The 20,292-nt window shown below is 42.0% G+C and overlaps 1 protein-coding gene across 1 annotated transcript in view; it reads left to right on the top strand.

The window, feature by feature from the left end:
* Window positions 1–230: 230 nt before the first annotated feature.
* LOC119547709 (protein O-mannosyl-transferase TMTC2) overlaps window positions 231–20,292 on the top strand; it is a 30,874-nt gene continuing 10,812 nt past the window's right edge. Inside the window, exon 1 of the mRNA XM_037854684.1 lies at window positions 231–566. Within this exon, the coding sequence (XP_037710612.1) occupies window positions 487–566 (80 nt within the window). The 5' untranslated portion in view covers window positions 231–486. The remainder of the gene's footprint in view (window positions 567–20,292) is intronic.

Genomic DNA, 20,292 nt, shown 5'->3' with positions numbered 1-20,292 from the left:
ACAGAAATTAATTAGGGGAAAAACAAAATGGGAATTATTTGCCATGACACCAGGACCTCCACATCCTGTCCGTGCGTTTGTAATTGGCCCAAAATCGCTGGCTGTCATCGCTCTAAATTTGTGTACACAGTTTTTCCGACATCCCCACATTTATTATATCCATGTTTATGCACCACAACTAAAGATATCCTTTGACTAACTCGGTTATTGATTTTTTTGCACTTGCAGCCGGCACTTTTGCTCGAGAAGAAGGCAAATAGAACCGAAATATATTGGCCAGAGCAAACAGAAGCCACAGAACAATGCACACACATGTCCGAAATAAAATCACATAAAATGCGACGAAATCTGCAGAATGCATTAAACAACAGCCTGGCAAACATACAGTACTCGGGCTAAGTGAGCTCACTCAAGACCGGCAATTCATAAGGAAGCCATAACCCCGATAAGTCCTGGTCTTGGTCCTTCGCACCGGATCCTGGAGAGATGCCGTCACTGGAACCCTGGCTGGGGGGCGATTCCTGTTCCTGGCTGGGGATGCTGCGGCTCCGGCTGCATAAATCAAAGTGAGTTGCACTGCCCCTATCTTGTTATTTGTTTACGTACGGTCTCTGCGAGAAATCAAATTAATTCCGAACTTGTTATAAACTTCTCTTGTTAAATTTAGCGCAAGTTTTTCAATAAATTGGCAGACTCACACAACAAAAGAATGCCGAGCATAATAAAAGTCTCAGTGGGCAAAGTTATTTCTGCTGCCCTGCTATTTATAATATTTTGCAATAGCAGAACCCCCTACCTTCAACCTGACGAGGGTTTCCATTACCAAAATGGCCTTAAAAACGAGTGCCCAGAAAGGTCTGTTTGGGATTCCCGAAAACATTCGTTTGGGGCACTTTTATTACTATCGATTTGGAGAGTCCGCTTTAATGGAAAGCCCTCAGAGCTGAATGTTATAATTAGGAATGGATTTTCAGGGGGAAAGTGGCTGTCAAAAATTTCATAAATGAAAAGCCATAAAAGTGCGACCCAGTCGAAAAATCAATGCTGCCACAGCTGTTGGCTGGGTCCCAGCCCCCGGAAATTTCCCAAGCCCGAAAGTACATGACCAGCATCAATAAGTTGACTGCCCCAGAAAATTCTGGGACAAACAGCTGGTCCTCTTCTTGGAATTCCTGTCCTGCCTCGGATTTATTGACACTCACACACACAGGCAGAAAGCATCCATCGATAATCACTGCTACTAGAAAATCCAGAGAAATGGTGCAAATTCGAGGTTAATGCACAAATAAATCTGCCACAAATTGCTGGCCATCAAAAATCACGTTCCAGTTGCAGGATAAAATGGGTGGAGAACGACGTTTCTATGGCCCAGAAATAATAATTATTAACGCTCAACTGCGTCGCAATCAACAACATTTTATCTGGCGCTGCCAAACAGTTTCCAACTTTTGCGGCAGAGTTTGTGTCTCAGTTTCGGGGTTTCACTTGAGTTTTCCTTACTCTTATTATATATTTTTTCACTGCTTGTGTTGCTGTTGTGCTCCGATATCGTGAGCCTGCTAACTTCCGATTTCCGGCGTGCGCCGTGATTGAGCGCCGCTTTATTTCCTGCGGGGCGGCGCCACCAAGGACCACAAGGACACTCCTAGAAACGTCCTCCTGGTTTCTGCCTCGTGCCTCCTGCCCGCCACCGCCTGTTTGACTTCTGATAAACTTATTATACACCCTTTAAAGGCAGGTTTACTGGGGGTGTATGCAGGGGGATTCACTGGTTAGGACTGCCTCTTTCGAGTGCTTTAAACCTTTGACTGTGGGAGGAGGGTTCTGGAAATCAAAGGGTGGTTAACCCATTTCGATACAGATGATTTGTTTACCTAATATAACTTAGCCTTGGAAAGGATAATTGCTTTTTTTCGTTCTTTGATTTTTGAGTTTATGAATATACCTTCTGTATACCTTAACTTATACTACTACTTATACCTTAACTTATACTACACTACTTAACTTAACGCTGTTTGGTCTAGCTTTAGATTTCAACAAAACACCTCCCTAGAAGTAAATTTAAATATTCCTGAAAATAAAGAATCTTTGTTGAAAAAAATATATTCGGAATTAATTTATTATGCAGTATGAGATTGTTTTGGTGAGTCACAGGAATAAAATTACTTTAGTTAGTATTTACTCCTTAAAAATTCTATTTCATTTATCACTATAATAAAGTTAATAAAAGTTAATTAAACGAAAATAATTGAAAAGTGGTACATATTTTAAGCAAATGTCTTAAAGGATACTTATTTGAGCTGATAAAAGAATTTAGTAAAATTTGTATAAGCAGGCACCTTGAAATCTTTAAATATATTCAGAAGCAGCCTACTTAACTTTCTCAAATAAAAAGCATTTTAAAGGTTCGGAACCTTTAAATATATACCTCCAATTGTATCCCGTGCTATAGACCCTAGGTGTGGGTCCAAATGGGTTAAGGACGGGGGAACCTTTTCCCCCTCACCCGTCTGCGGGCATCAATGTCAGTGATTTATCACAAGGCACAAGGCACATAAATAAACACCAGCAGCCATCGGAGACGGAGTCGGATTTGCTGATACTTTCCCCGGCTGCCCCACTCCCTTCCGGGTGTATTTTTTGACAGTGCGTTGCTTTACGCATCACTAGACTTATCCCGGGTCCCAACCGGAGGACTCTAGCTCCCCAGTTCCCACTCCCCCAGTTTCCTTTTCATTTGACGCTTTGTGCACTTGACTTCGGAGTCTCCTTCGAATCGACTGGCTGCGATTTGCTGCCTCTAACGACCCTCATTGTTTGACACTCGGCGTTGATTTTCGCAGGCACTGTGCCCGCCATATCTTCGATATCGGGAGCAAGGAACCGAGGACCAGGGACCACGGACCACCCACTCTTATCTCCGCAGGATAATGGCGGAGCGGAGCTTCTTGGCTGGCGACATTATTTTCACTTTATTGAAAACTTGTAGCCGAAATTGATTTTCTGCGTCTCCTGGCGGCGGCGGCGGAACATTCCAAACGCCCAGGGAATTGACATTCCCGCACTCCAGGAAAATCCCCTGAAAACCCCCTGAAAACCCGCTGGAAATAACCACCCACCCATGGCTTTGTCTTCTGGCAAATTTATTTCGCATTTAGTTGAATACTTTCTGGCATTCGGCTTGGAAATTCCGCATACATTTATTTTAAAGACTGTAATTTCGTTTTATTCTCATGCTAATGTGCCTGCCCCTGACTTGCATTTGTGCAAGGGGGTTTTATTTTGTCGGCGGGTTATTAAGTATTTATTTGCGCACATTCCGGTGCTAATGTGTTTTTTGCGGGCGGGCGCGATGAAAATGCAATTTCGTCGGGGCAGCAACTTTCCAGGGACGAGGCGAAAATCAATTTGAGCCCAGAAATGTTCGGCTAATTGTTGCTGCAATTCGGTTATTTCAATTTCATATCGATTCGCGGACAAAAAACTATTCCCAGTTTCCGCTGCAAAAAATGCAAATTCGCAGAACACAAAAGCTTAATATCAATAAATTAATATAGATGTGCTGTCAGGAGCCCTTTATTGTCAGCCCTTTTTTTGATACCCTAGAGATGTCAGGAAGTTCTAACCATCGATAGGGATATTTGGAATTTTATGGTTAAATAAGAAGATTTAAGTTTACTGTGGATAAGCCATACATCAGATAATCCTAATATTAAAATATAACATTTCTTTAAAGGTACCTAAAAGTATGCAACATATTACTGAACTGTGAGTTCAGAAGAACGATGGACTCATATAATGTTTTACTGCATACTTTTAGGCACCCAAAGTGCGATATGATTGTTAAATAATAATATAAAAGTTAACTATAGATAAACCACAGTAAGGATATAGCTAGTACTTTAAAAATTCAATTTTTTTAAGGTTGCCTACAAGTATGCAATAATATATTTTAAATTCAGAAGAACAATGGATTCAATCGTGGTTTCACTGCATACTTTTAGACACCTTATTGTTATTTAAAGTTTCTTTGTTTTAAAGAAAGCTAACCTTATTTGTAGGTGTTATATTCTGACTGACTTGAATAGTTAAAGTCTCTTATTTGGCACTAGATGAGACTGGTCATCCCTGCTTCCAGTTTCCCTCTCCCCATGGCTTTGGTTATCTTTTTTAGAATATTTTATTTAAATTCCGCCGTAGTCCAACCCGGATTCTCGCACCGGACCCGGCGACCAGAACAATAAAAGCAATCAGTGCTTAAAAATCAAATTCAATTTGCGCATATTCAGCATTTTTCCGCTGTCCTTTTGTTTCTCTTTCGTTTTCTGCCTCTGTTTTTATTTTTGTTTTCATTTGTTGTCCTTGTTGTTCTATAGCCGCAGCAAGTACCAATTTTTTTTTCAAAAAATTTATAACAAAAACGCTGCCCGAAAAATATGAATACCATGCGAGAGAACCGAGAGCAGATTTCCCAAGGACGAGCCACGCCGACGAGGAGTAAATGGAGTACTGGCAAATCATAAATATTCCCTGAATCAACAGAATATGATGAAAATCCATAAATCATCGTGGGGCAGCCGGCAGCCCTCTCGGCGGAGTTGAGATGGGATTGTTGGGCGGTGGGTGGCTGAGTGGAAGTGGGTTTCCCGAGCGAGGATTTCAAATGCAAATCAACTGTGTCAAAAACTTTCGCTGCCAAGTGCTCAACGGTAGAGCCAACTTTCTTCCCGCCGCCCCCTTTCCCCACTCTCCCCTACTGAGAACTGCCACGCCCACTTGGGGCAGAGCAAACAAATAATGAAGATGAATGCAAACAGTAAAACACCAGGCAAATAGCAGAAGAGTTCTACGGAGAAAGCGGGCAGAGCACGATGATGATGACGCCGAGGAACTGTACAAAATTTAAGCAAACAATGGACGTAGTGTAACGAGGGGGTTATGGGGCGTTAGGGGGCTGCGAGGAGGGGGCGTGGCAGGGGTTCCACTCGAGTGCGAAAAAAGCGGCTTTTGTTTCGTTTTAATGCGATAATTTCATGCGCAAGAATTTAATGGAAAATTATTTCAGCTATTTTCATAAAATCCTTCGGCATTTCTGCTTCCTGCAAGAGCAGGCAAAAGTTCGAAAAACGGAGGAGGAAACTTATGCCGAGCACAGAACAATGCCGAGCAGTATTGCATAGTTCCTTTTTCCCATTTATTCTTCACATGAAATCGGAACTTGCATACTTATTGTGAGGATACTCTAGAATCTCGGCTTATTTGGCCACCTTAAGTTGCCAAAAAGTGTGCAAATTTGAGAAAGAAACCATATAAAAGAGGATTTTTCGGGATATTGCTTTTAATTCCTCTATAAAAGCGCCTAAAAGTATGCAACAATATATTTAAAGTAAGGCAGATAATATCCAAAATGCTATGTTCATTTTTTACTGCATACTTTTAGACACCTTTATAACTAATTTCTCTAAACAATAAGTTTACGTAACAGAACTAAAAAGTAGGTAAGGGAAAAATGGAAATGTCTGAGAAAAGATCTGAATTTGTTGCAGCTCCAAACTTTGTTGAAATTTCCATAAGACAAGGACACGGTTCCACCAAGAATAACAAAACGAGGAGCACCTAAAATTCAGCAATAACTGTAGAAGCAGCCGGAAACAAAGAAAATGGCCACCGAATGGGGCGCGAATTTGTTGCAGCAAGAGCTCTCAAATGGAATTTAATTGTCTGCTGCGATTTTGGCCAGCACCTGAAGCGTAAAATTAAACGATGGCCAACTGAAATCAGGGCCCGAATCCTGGCCAGCTGAGCGGAACCCAAAACTGTTGGCCAGGACAACTTGTTGCTCACCTTTTACACGTGGCTTTTACGGTGGTTTTCAAGGGGAAGCTGTGTTTAAAGTCCTCGGCACGCTGCATCAGAAATTGTGAGCACGTACGGCCGGGGAAATAAAACGAAATAAGGCGAATTCCCATTTCCACCCACTCCAGAAATATATTTTTGAGAAGGAGCAGGGTGCTAACACCCAAGGCTCAAGATGAGCGGACGCTTCGAACTTGTCGCCCATAAAACTCGAAATTGAAAAACTTTTACTTTAAACTAGAAACGTACGCATTGTTGTGTTTTCCTGTGTGTTTGGGCGAACAATTGAGACAAAAGAGCCGGGAAAGAGAAAGAGAAAGGGGGCGGGGCGGGATGGGCTGGGGCTGGGGCTGAGTCGAAAGTCGAAACACTTTCGCCTGATTACAAACGCGCAAATGATGCGTGTCTAATGCGAACGGAGGCCAACGGAAGTCCCGAACAAAGGCGAACGACTAACCGCAGGAGGTAGGGGCCTCTGGAATTGAGCCTGACAAGAAAGAATTTTTACATATGAATGTACACGGAAAAAAAAGATGAACGATGCACAGAAATCACTAAAGGTTTGAAATAATATGGAATGGTGCTGATAAGAATGCTACAATTTTTGTTTTCTATTTTTTAAAGCATACTTTTAGACACCTTAAGGAGACGAGTTGAATTCTCTGGGGATCTCTATGACACCCTTGAACTATCAGTCTCAGGAATCGCTCTATTACCCAAATATTTCTTTGGGTGTGCCACAAAATTGTCAAATTGTCTGTCCTGCGTTCCTACGCAGTAAATGTATGAGCGATGCCCGAATGTAGGCAACATATTTTGCCGTAAGAGGGGGACGGCGATAGGGAAGGAGACAGGAATAGAGCGGTGACAGACAGCCTCAAGCTGCTTCCAAGAAAGCGGAGCAGCAGAAGCCCACTTTTTAATAAAATAAAGCCAGGGTCTGGCAAGCGTTTAACATATGCCCCAGCCCGAAGAGGGAGAGGGCACTAGAGCGGGAGACAGGGACAGAAAGAGAGAGATAGAGAGAGAGATAGCAGCAGGGAAAGAGATGGCGAACGGAGACCGACGACGGCTTGATATTAAGCGCACCAGAGATAAACACAGACAGCACTAAATTAATTCTGCTCAATTTGCATTAAAATGTATGTGTGTGCGAGAGATTCCTTCTGCGAGTCTGTGTCTGTCTGTCTGTGTGTGTGTTAGTTACATTTCCGTGGGTGTCCTTGTGTCTGTGCTTCTCTTCCGCTCTTCCACTTTATATATATACACGGAAAGGAGAACTCATATGATAAATATGATATGTTTTAAAATATTTAATTGAAATATTTGAGTGTCAAAGAATTCTAAAGTGTCTAAAAGTATGCAAGAAAAAAATGAAACGTCGTTTATAGGAACGAATCCATCTGGCTTTCAGACTGAAAAATATTGTTGCATACTTTTGGACAGATGTATAAGTGATTTTTCATAATTTGTTATTTGATATAATGTTTAAAATGGTATTATTATAATATCCGCACATCTTGTTGTTGAATATATGCTTTTTCTCAGTGCAGTGTGCGGCTGTGTGTTAGTTTATTTAATTTTAAAGCCTGCAGGCTGAGCGGCCAAACCTGCTTCCACTTCTGTTTCAGTTTCCTCTGCTAACTCGCTTTTCCACCCACTTTTCCACCTCCCGCCCCCTCCACTTGCCACTCCCCTTCAATCTCAGTGCTCGATGTGGTCGCACAGGTGAGCAAAAACTTTCGCACAGCTGCCTAATGACATTGTGGAGGGACTGCGTCTGTGGTCAGGTCTTCTGGCAAGGCCAGAGCCAAAAGGGGGCGGCATGGCAGTGGGCGTGGCGGGGTGGGGACAGGAGCTTTCAGCAAGTGTCAGGAATATTCGGGGCGATCCAGGGGAGTTATCTCCGGCAGGGCAGCAACAAATTGCCCCGACCCGGCAGACAAGAAAGTATTAAAACATAAATGCCAACAATATCAAAACGGATGAACCGCAAAAGTGTACGCCAAATACACATATATAAATTTGCATACATAAGGATATAAATGGAAAAGCAGTACAACAATGGGCAGAATTGTAGGCCTCTTTTATCGGTTTAACTAGCAGTGTATCAATATTAAACATGAGCATTTAAGGAGATGATGGCTTAAAATATGGGGTTTTAAGGGAATCTTGATGTTAGCTGTGGTAAAGAGTTGGAATTTTTAAAAAGATACATTTGCGAACAAATACTGCTTTCAAAGTAATATTACAGTTTAAATTAATGAAAACAAACTGGATTCAACGCTATTAACTTTACCACAGTTGTTTGCATAAGAAAACACGGATATACACACAGAAGTATATGTAAACAAATTGTTACGCACTTTATGAAATGCCAAACCGAACCCGAAAGGCGGACGGAGGCTGAATTTGTGGTCTCTGCCGCTTTTCCTCTTTCCTAATTCCCCAGTTATTGTCTTTTACATCATCGCTTTACTTAGCATAAGTACAGGCAGAGGCAACAACAAATTGCCGCCCTCTGAAGACGCCTCTTTTCTCCCAGGGGTGTAGGCTCAAGTTTGTGATGGGGGTAAGGCTAGATTACTTTGGATTTTCATTAGGCTTTGCAAAAATGGTAGTAGAGAAAAATCGGAATACCTATAGACGCACATCCGCTATGGATACCCTATCCATAACAAAACCGCGAATTCTTCAGGTTCTTGAATGAATATATTAGAGTTACCATATTAATGGGATTGTGAGGTTCTACTAAGCGGATTAGAGTAACCATAGCCACATAGTATGCTTCTGTTATAATTTTAGAACCTGAAGAACTCGCGTTTTTGGTAAACGTAGATAGTCTAGCAAAGACTTTGCTTTAACGAATCTTCTATTGTCTTCTATTGTACAACCTTTTTTTTTACCTGTGCGGTAGTCTTTTAAGCTTATAAAGCTTACCCCTCTGGGTGAAAGAGACCGCCACTGTCTTTTTGTGTACTGAGCTGTGTTTTCCCGGCATTTCGTGCTGCGCCGCATGAAACCGCCTGACACCGCCAACGAAAGGAACTCCAACATCCAGTCCGAGCGCCTTTCTGCCATTGTTAACATTTATTTTTATTTTATGCACTCACACCCCCGAGGAAACAAAGTGCCCCCCCCCCGAATGGTGAATACCCAGCACCACTGGGCGCCTTGAGCTCCAAATAAGTATGCACAGCACGGGGCAGACTCCGATTCCACTGCCTTTCCCGCTCCCAGTTCCGAGTTAATATTATTGACTGCTTTCCTGGGATGTTCTTAGTCGACTTTCACCCCGCCTTTCCTTATTTTTTTGGCGTGTGCGTGAGCGTGCCAAAGCCAATATTTAGCTAATGGTCTTCATATTTTAAATATTGGAGAAAGGCGGCGTGGCAAAGCCACTGGCAAACTTTAAAGACCCAGAGAACACAGGAAGGGGAAAGGAAAACACAGAGCTTTCAAAAAACGTGAGGGGGAGTGCGATGTGCGAGTGTAAAATATTTAAATTAAACTGCAAACGCAAATACACACATGTACACAATGCAATTTCATTTTCGACCATAAATTGCGCGCATGTGAAAAGTTGTTGCTCCCATTTTTACGGGTTTATTTATATTTGGTTTGTTATTGTTGCTACTGTTACTGTTGCCTATTTATTTGCAAATGTCACGAGTCAGTTGGTAGGCAGGGGCGGCGAATGGGGGGCTTCGGGGGGAGGTAATGGGCGTGACAGATAAAAGTAAATTTGTTGATTATTGTTTTTTGCACACTTCAAACACGATAAATAATTAAACGCAACTCCAGGCGAACTTTGGTTGCGGTTTAAATTGCAAGTGCTGGTTGAAATGGGAATGAATCAAGCGGGTTTTCGGGGTTTTCCGGGCTTCAAGGGTGGGTGGGTAGTGCGAATCTTCGCCAGCAGTCGAATAAACCATGAAAATGTTGTCCCAGCCACAAGCGACGAAACAAACAGAACGCATTACCATATGTGCTTGCAAGTTGCAGCAACAAGAGCAACAGTAACAAATGACAATTTCAACAAAGCACTATAGGCAAACAAAGCAAACAGCACAAAACGAGAACGAATCGTACGGAGAACCTACGAAAAATGCAACTCTTGCATATTTGGAACAAGTGAATTGAGATGGGTGGTGGGGCGAGGGTTGGCAGAGGTTTGGGGGGTTGCTATATGGAATAAAGTTATATTGATGTCAAACATGCGCAAAAAGGAACAGAAACAAAACCCGAAAAAACAATCAAGTGTATATGCTGCAAGGTACGGGGTATGCTCGTGGGATTAGTACCTCTGAAAATCTGGATTTAAAAAAGGTTAATTTTAAGGAACAAGTAAATAAGTGGGATAAACTGTATAATAATTTGTATTCAAATATTTATCTAAATATTCTCATCTCACAGTCAACCATTTCTTATAAATCTCTTACCTCATATTCAAATATAACGTATAAAAATATCATATCATATTGAAATATTTCTTACAAAAAATTGTATCTCATTAAAAAAGGGCTTTAATATTTCTTGGAAATATTTCTTCTTAAATATTTCTTGTAAAATTCACAAAAACACAAGCTAAGTTTGAATTTTATTGGTTTTTGTGGACTTAAAATATTATTTTATTCAGATTAATTGTTTTTAAAGGTTTTTTCAGCAAACGCTTAAGATATTTAGTTAGCCTGAACCCGTTTCAAGAGTTTTTAATACACTTTTTGTTCTTCTTCTCCATGAAACTTAGTGAAAAGATGTAGTTTTAGCGTTGCAATTATTGTGCACTCCTTCGGCAGCCTTGGGTGTACAGGTAATGGGCACAAAAAGTTGAAACGTGCTGCTCTTTTGTTACCAAAACATCGTCGACACAAAAGCCGCCCAAATAACTGAAACTGGAACGCAGAGGCTGCATAGTACGAGTAGGGCCCGGCCCAAACCAACCCAATCCTTTTCCCAAGCAATGCAAACGATTTTCAAACTGGGCGTATACGTAATCTGCCATGAACCAAATATGTGATGCGAGCTGTTGGCCAGGAGGGGTGGGGTGTGAGGGGGGTCGAAAGGGGGGCTGCCGCAATTGTTGATGGCCCGTTTGGCTGGCAAAGTGAGCAAGTGGGCCAAAATCGAGGACACACACGGGGGGAACAATTTGCGCACTCGAAAATCGCTGAAATCGCTGGCAAAATGATTTGTCCACGAACCCCCCTTTCCCGGCACCCCTGTTTTACTGCCCCCGAGCTATGCAATCATATTTTTTTTCGACGGCGCTTTTTTGTTTCCTCTGCCTAATTGACGACACCCTAGCGCATATGCCAGTGCTTGTGCATACATTTTAATTTGTTTACTTTGGGCCCATTGTTGTCGATGGTGGGACAGGTGGGTTAGCCGGGCTACCTAGGTGTTCCAGGTGGATTTGGCCGGGGTGCCAGGCACGGACACCCACACATGGCCTGGCTAAATACACTTTTACGTGACTTGGCGACATCAGCGCGAGGCATTTATGGTTGGAGAAAAACCCACGAATGCCTTGGAATCGAAGCATATCGTTTGGCGGTGCAATTTCAGTTCGGATAAATCCCCTCCTGCCGCAAGCTAATTTCCCATGCCTTCGGTTTAAAGCTGACGCATCGCAAAACGAATTTCCTGCCTCCACATTGACACTGATTTCATTGCAGCCCGTGGCAAACGGTCGCTTTTCAATGGCAGCCCCATAAAAGACACCATCCAAGGGTTTTCGCATGGGGTTGCAATGCAAGTTAATGCAAAACGCGGCATTTAACACTTTTGAAAGGAAGCGGGCAACCTTCTCTTTTACTGCCCCCTCCAATGCCCCCTCCAATGCTCATATATTTTTTCCCGACCCCCTTAAACCTCCACCACCTGACCAGCCAACCATTCACTGTGAGTCAGCCACACTATGGCCCTATAAAATGCTTACAAAATGTTGTTTTATATGAGAATCCCCTTCAAGCGCACACAGCACTCTCACTCACACAAAGGCACTCTGTGTGTGTGACTGTGAGTGTGTGTGTGTGTGTGTGGGAATTGCATTTTACATGTGACGCACGTGTGCAACAACAGAGCCAACAAAAACCAACTCTGCCCGGAGCAACAGAGGTAGAGAAATCCGGGACTGAGAGATAAGCGGAAAACCCTGGTGAAAATACCCTTTATTTTATAGAAAGAGTATTTTAAAATATATTTTTAACTAGATAAATGGGCCTACTAGTTCTTTTTGAAGTCACATCTAAGGGTGTCTTTCAAATCTAGAAAACTGATGAGCAGAATTCGTTTGCTTAATCATATATTTATAAAATCTGTTTAGCTTAAAAATCTAAAATAAGATCAGAATCTAAAAAGAACCCAGGAAACCCCCTTTTAAAGTTCTACCCCGGATATAATAGATACTTCAAGAGCCTTTAGCGATTCATCCAGGAACGAGGAATATACCTCTCAGGAAAGAAAGGGCATAAAAAGCATAAATCGCTTCACATGCGCAAACAAACTGCCTGCATCGTTTCCTCTTGCCCTTTTCCACCGCTTTTCCACCGGCTTTTCCTCTCCTCCCTGCCCTGCTTGCGTGTGTGTGTGTCAGCACTCATTAGGATTAATTTTCCGGTTGCAGCATAAACTGAAGCTTACAGAGAAGACACAGAAGGGCATGAAAGGATAGGGAAGGACTACACGGCGACAAGCAGCTTGGTATCAGTTTGATTTTAAATGGTTGATTGATCTTTGATGTAATATAATAATAATATGATATCATTAAATTAAGCCTGCATTTAAATCTTCTATCTAATCGAAAGATTAAGAAAAATATAAAGTTTCGAGCCCAATTGAACTCTCTAACTCAAACTAATTCAGTTTGTATGCAGAATAACCAAACAATTGTCAGAGTACCTACAAGTATGCTGTGATTCTGGATCCAAACTTTATTGTTGCATACTTTTAGACACCATAGGAAACCCTGGCGATTTTTCTCTCCGTGCACGCTCAAGTGTTGAATGCGTCCGTCAGCCTTCAAACGTAATAAAAAGAGCGGTGCAGAGACTGCTCCATCTCGTTCCCCCTCTGTCTCTGGCCCGAAAAAGAAATAGTTAAACTGCATAAAATTTAATCAAGAGCGTTGAATGTCAGCCCTGGCAATGGCAGCTAGAAGAAGCAGAGAAGGCCGAACACAGGACGAACACGTAAACGAGCAAAATGACATTTTATCATCAAAGGTGGGCCAACATCGGCCAGAGATAGGGACAGGTATATGGATAGAAATAGAGATAGGTGGGTGGTGGGCCGAAAGGGACGGGGATAGGTCAGAGATAGAGACAGATAGACGGATGGAGCGAGGGGAGTAACCCACAGAGAATCGAGAACCATTTTGTGTGCGCTGAAGGATAACCTACATTTTACTTTTCAGTTTTTAGTTTGCCTTTTTATGCACGTGTGTGTGTGTGTTGGCCAGACTATAGAGCCATCGGTCTCTGTCTGCGTGTCCCTGCATGTGTGTGTGTGCAATGACAAAGCAAAACTTTCCAATTAACTTTGATTAAAAAGTTTCCACTATCGCCCTACAATGTAAACATGAAAAATTTGTTTGAATTAAACTGCTGGCAGTCAGTCAGCAAAAGGATGGCTGTAGGTACGCCATGTGGGCGTTTGGGCTTGTGGGCGTGGCAGGTGCACATAAAATCAATTTGCAATAAAATCAGTAAGTTGTATTTGCCCAGCTCAAACATGGTCAGGAAAATCGAGGGGAAGAAGGGGTTGAACATGGGGAAAAGTGGGAGTCGGAGTGGCTGGTCAATCGGCAATTAGTGGGGGTTTTCTAGAAAAGCCTAAAGATTTTTGTGATTTAAATTCATCTGGGCTTTGTAAGATTTTAAATTTCGTATAAATTTGCCTAAAAGTATGCAATCATATTTTGTATGAATGGAAGGCGTCTTTCTGTCTTAAACTGACTTAAAAACTCCAGTAATTTGTGGGGAGCAAAAGTTAAAGCTTGGATTGGAATTTGTTTTCGTTGGGATTACAGGGCACCCCTGTAAAAACAGATTGATATTTTCGACTCCTGCCGCTTTCGACTGGTTAAATCATCGATTAAATAACGTTAGGGAGCGCAAATGCAGCCCAACTCAAATAAGAGCCCTGGATCCGCGAGTGATGCAGCCGCATAATGGACAGTTGGCCACAACCGCAGGACCACCACAGATATGCCAATCCATCCCACACAGATACACACGCTCACAACAATCGCAAGCCCCAGTGGACTTGTGTGTGTGCGCTCTATATTGTGTAAATTTGCAATATTTGTTTTCATTTCATTCACTTAAAATGCTGTGTTTGGCATCCAGCAACCGAAAGAAATTACACGCAGAGAAAAAGCGTTTTGGTATCATTTTTAAATGGTGTATTTATATTTGCAAACACCCATGCGTGGCTAAACCTAATTATCAGCCACATTTGCAAATGCAGTGCAAACACATATCCTAATTTAATCTCATCGTTCTAAATTGTTTACTTTGCAAATAGCATACATATAATCCGGAAATGCAAATACGCATTACTTTTCAGTGCATCGACCATGCTGCCTGCCTTTTATATCTTGCAAAATGTCGGGGTCACCACCACCTGCAATGCTTTCGAAGGGGTTTCGGCGAATGCAGCCTCCTCGATCACCACTTCGCCGCAAATGGCACATCAATTACATTCTTACATTTCATAGCAGATACAAATTTGCAACAGCAAACTGCTGGCTACCAGCATTTGGCTGCTGTTCCTCCCCTCAGCCATTCCTGTTTATTCGACCGCCCTGTGCCACATGTATCTGTATCTGAATCTGCATCTGCATCCGTATCTCTGTCCTGGTTTAGCCCGCACATGACGAGCATTTTTGCACAATGGCTAAAAATCTGTCGGTTGTCAATTTGCAAGTGTGTGAGCTAGGACGATATTGCAATGTGCATTATTTTGGCAGTGGAAACCGGCAGCTGCAGGTGCTGTGCGCATTCTGTACACTCAAAATAAGAACTTGTGATAGTACTGCAAGCCTAAAGTATCTTTTTTTAAGAAACTTAGATTGCTAAAGTAATTTTTAAGTCGAAAGTTACATAATATGTAATGAAATAGAATGTTTTTATATATCAGTAAAACCTTGTATAAGAAATCTAGACTCCTGGCCCTACCAAAAATGGTCACAAAGATAAAAAAAGGTATTTCTGCAAGTGCAGTGAGGTCAGAAGCCCGCTCCGTTTGCATTGGGAATCAATCGCTTTGAATGATTGATAGAAATGTTTGCCGTATACATTTGCCAGCTGGCACATTGGCAGCGCACATCGATCGATGTGGAATGGCAGTTCGCCTTGGGCGGAGTTGCGAAAAAATTACACATACGCCCCATGTGCGGAGGAGCGCGTGACAAATTTTAACGCTCCGACGCGCCGCTCGTTTTGCTTTTATGCCGCCGGAAGGCGAATGGCGCAACATAGAAGCCACCTAATAATGCTGCAGCATTAAAAAACCATAAAAGGAATCGCGACTTTGATGTGGGGCTGCCTTAAAGCTGCTTTTGCCTTTGCTTTTCGTTCCCTAACCACTCCCATTTCCACTTTCTTGCAGGGCATTAAAAGTTTGCTTTGGGAAAACCCTTTTCTTGCGGTCCTCTTCTCGAATCTGCGGCTGGCCCTTTTCGGGGACTTAATAAATAATTTGGCCAGCAGAAAAAATTGATGCTTCAATAAACCTGGGGCCAGCTTACCTTTTGGGACTCCGATTCCGCACACCAGAAATAATCAAGTTTGCACAGCGGCGCGCTGAAAGCCACACAAAAACTTCAATGTGCTCCAAAACGCACTTCAAAAATTGTTTGGCAGTTCCCTCCTTTCAGCTCATATTTCTCCCAGGTTTGTGCCTTTTTTCTCGGCGCTCCTTGGACCTGAACGAGAGTTGTCCAAAAGTAAATAATGAGTAAGATACAAAACCGCAAGGTTTTCGGGATTGGAAATGTGAAGTTGGTCAACCTGCAATCTGGTCGGTCTATTTGGGAGCAGTGGAAGGAGGGGTTTCTTTTAAAGACCAACAAAAAATCGAAGAAGATTCGATGAAGTTGAACTTTATGACTGACATGGATTTTATTGGGCTTACGAGCTTGACTTTTAAAATTAGAAGAGAAAGCTGTTTTATTGTCCAACTAGGAACACGTAAGCGTCATTATTTTTATGTGGAGCCCAAACTTTTAAGTCCAAAATCTTTAAGAAAATTTACTTAGAAAAAAGGGACTTTTCGAGGATTTTTCAGATGCATTAATATCTGAGTATATTATTAAAATTCACATTTTTATTTTGAAAGCTGTCTAAAAGTATGCAGCGAAATGGAAAATGGACTCAAAATATTGTATTGCATACTTTAAGACACCTTTAAAAGTGACTTTAAACCTCCAGATAGTAATGACATTATAAAGGCTTTGTAAATTAAGTAACCATTTAATTCACTTTAATACCTAAGACATATTTCCTGCCGCATTAGTTCAGCTTGGGATCATTTATTTCAGGGGATTATCCATATATGGGAACTACTAGTATTGCATCCATCGCGGTTTCTGCGTGTTCGCGGCTGATATACGTTTGCCAAATCCGCAGACTGCGTTTAGTTGTGCAGTATTTTATGGGGCTTCATTTGAGCGTGTGGCTGCTGTTCTTTTGGGGTTTTTTATTTTATTTTATTTTATTTTTGCCGGCGCGTGAGTTGTTTGTTTGCTCCGTTGTGTTTGCCTGTCGGTTGTGCATAAATTGCGGTGTACGAGTGCCCCATATTCCCCACCCTGGCACCGTGTGCGCTGAAACAATAAACAACGTGACTTATCACATTGCGTAACTTGTGATTTAATTGGATTTATGCCCACGTACGATCCGTGGGAAAGGAGGGAAAATTGCAGTTCGTGAGCATTTCCGCTCAATTTTATTGCAGCTGCAACTCCGTTTTGGCCCACACTCCCACAACCACGTGACTTGTGTAATGTCCGAAAATCGGAACCCAATCGCATTCGCCATCGATTGTGGTTGCGCAAAGTTTTTAATTATGTTTGCGGTTAGCAATTGGATTTCTTTCCTGGACCCCCAGCCCACACACACAGGAGAATCCACGGGACGCAGGACACCTGATGGGCACAAACATGGGATGCCGTTTAATTATTTCATACGAATCATGCCATATACTATATGTGCAAATATACATATTTTTCAACCAGTTAATGTTTCGATTTGCACTGTTTTTTTTGCCATCCATTCAGAGGGCTTCCTCCGGGTTGTTTGGCCAACGCGTCAAAACGTTAAATATTCAATGCCGACTATTTAAATGTTACGAAAAAAATGGGGAGCCCGGTTGGAAACTGGTGGTGCAAATGCAACAGTATCGTAAATATTTACCGCATACATACAGTAGGAAGAAATGTAAAAATTCTCCACTCGTACACTGAGAAAACTGCTGGGGCTTGTTAAAAATATTTTGAGATCTATTTTAAACCTTTTTTTAGATTGGCAGTTCTAGTAATGTACTAGTTCTAGTTCGTACTAGAATTATTTCAAGTTAATAATACTTTTTAGTTTTCAAAGCTTGCCTCTATTTTCTTAAGTGAAGAAAAGCGGTCAAATCAAATGCGCGCCAACATGGCGTATGCGTAATTATAATTATGTAATGCAAACAGCACAAAGCGCACACACACACAGACAACACACAGAGGGACAGATACACAGACAGAGGAAACGCACACACACAGGGACACATGTCATTTTAATTAGCATATAGAGCAACACGCATACGCCACGTTGGTCGTCGGACTCAATTTCAAGGCACTTGGCATTTGGACATCCCAGTTATAATTGTTCAACAGGCTTACGCAAATGAAGGGGCGGGGGTTTTGTGGGCGGTAAGGGGGGCTGCCATGGGCGGAGGGCCACGCACGACAGTTGCGCATTCAATTAACGCAGCTCAAATACACACGCTCACTTACGCACACTATAATACAATTCGTAACTAGGCCGCAGCTTCTCATTTTCCGCCGCATTTTCCCAAGCGCCCCAAAATTTCCCAACCCAACGCGCGATTATCGAGACTCTTCGGATTCCGCTATTTGGGCTCTAGCGTTGTTTTTCAGGGCGCCAAAACATTTTGGCATAGTAAATCCGTAGCATCCTTCCTCGCCGAACGCCCTCCATTAAGTGTTTTCCCACCCATTCCGTATGTGTGCTCGCCAGCGAATACATAATTAAACGATTCACAGTTTTGGGCATTTAAATTAAATTATGGCTGTGAAGTGTTGAGCGGGGAAAGTGGGAAACTGGGGAAAGTGCCCAGCGAAACTCGAGAGCGTATCGAGCTCTGTTAATTGACAGATGCTAATTATTACCTAATTATTATTTATGTGTGGCTGAAGGAGCTGTCTGTCGGAAAAGCCTTGAATAATGGTTAAATTCGGTGTTTTCCAGGCACTTATACCAAATAAAGAAAACTAAATTAATTGGTAAATTAAAATAAATATGTCATAGTACACAATAATTTGTTTGTAATAAAATACCCAAGAGATATAGACGTTATCCTAAGAATATTTTAATTATTAATTCCCTTGGAATTTATATATGAAGAGAAGTATCTCAATCTATTACTGAAACCGTGAGGCTGTTGTAACGAATATCTGCTATTTTCGAATTGCCCTAGAAATCCTTTGATCGAAGCCATCTTGGTATTCAAATTTCGTCACAGTTTAAGCCTCGAAGCGGAACTGCGGCACTTTCATAATTCGCCAAAAGCCGCTCAGACAGGTTTTCACAGGAGAATGGGGGTGCTGTCGCAATTGTACGAACCGTTGGGCAAATGTTCAACGAGTTATAAAACCGAAACTCGAGGAAAACCCCCAAAAGCGAACGAAAACTTTACTGCAGGGCCAAAATATGAAAAGTTTTCCTTCAAACAGCCACGCCCACGAAAGGCAATGGTATGCACGTGTGCATGTGTGTGTGTGGGGGCGGGAAATCTGCCTTTTTGTGATTAGCATAAAACTGCCAAAAAGTCTGAGTCTGTCCCTGGCTTTGGTTGAAATCCAACTCAGACACTTAGAGAAATGTATAAAGAAAGGTATATTTTATTTTTAACAGTTAAATTGACTTGCACTAAACCAGTACTTAACTGATTAATTTAACCAATAAACTTCTTTTGATTGAACTTACAAATATATTTCATTTTCATTTTCTTTCAAGCAGTTAAATTGACTTGCACTTAACCAGTAAGTTTAACCTCCAAACTTAAAAATACTAAACACCATGTATTCTTAAACAAAAAACTCTCGTTTCTAGGTCTGTTGGTAGTACGATTTGTTTTTAAGCAGGCTTATTTTTGATAAATCTTTTATTTTCTGCCAGTGCACTCGAAGCCAATAAACATTTATACTTGCACTCTGCTCCCAAAGACACCCACAGAGCTCAGCTCGGCTGCTAAATACCTCAAAAAATATTGGCAGTAGCAGGGCCAGTCCGTTCCCAACGAAAACTGACCGGAAAGTCAGACCGGCTGCATCCACAATGTGCCCAATGGCCCGGACTTGGGACTCCGGACTCCGAACTCCGAACTCCGGACTCCTGACTCCAACCTCTCCACTCGGATTTCGACTTGTTTGCATGTGTTGCGCACTTGCTGTGAGGCTTACCTTGCACATCCGCACTCACACATGGGTGTGGTATTTTTTTTTAGGTGGAAATAGGGGAAAAAGGGTTTTGGGCATTCGTATTTGGCAAGCTAAACGAGTTTAGTTGGCCAAACATTATCATAACTTGGTCGTTTGCAAGCCGCAATGGTGTAATCGTTTCATTTTTAAAACGTTTTCGGCATTTTTACGGTACTTTCCCAAAATGGCTGCCTTTCCGTTCATTATTTTGATGTCCGGTTGGGCGGGAGAGAGTGCAAGGCCCCCGAAAACTACTGCTGCCTATTTAAAATGCAATGTGTGTGGGGCTCACAAGGCAACGCTGCATACCGCATAATAATAAACTTTCACTTTTGGCAGGCTTACTCAACTGTAGTCTGCCTTTTTTCAGCCTTATTCGACAGCAATTTGAGCGGCAAATGATTGCTTGCCTCTCGGGGGAGTAAAAAAAAGTTAAGTAAAAAAAGGGTGGCTAAGTATCTGTGGGTGGTTTTAACCCCTTTGCAAAGGAGGGTCAACGCCGGCCGCAGGTGTCGGCATATAATTAATTTTATGCATAATCAAGCAAAGTGAAATAAAAACGCCTATTAATTATAGTTTTTGCTGCCAGCCCTAAATAACTTTATTCGTGTTCGGCGTTCGGTGTTCGTTGCTCGGTGTATGTGTGAGGAAAGCGGGGAAATTAATTCAATGCGCTTAAATTTCACGTCTATTAGTCTCCGGAGACCTACGCCATTTCCTAATTT

This window comes from Drosophila subpulchrella, chromosome 2L (genome assembly GCF_014743375.2).
Source record: "Drosophila subpulchrella strain 33 F10 #4 breed RU33 chromosome 2L, RU_Dsub_v1.1 Primary Assembly, whole genome shotgun sequence".
NCBI lineage: Eukaryota > Metazoa > Arthropoda > Insecta > Diptera > Drosophilidae > Drosophila > Drosophila subpulchrella.
This window is presented reverse-complemented; position numbering and strand designations above follow the sequence as displayed.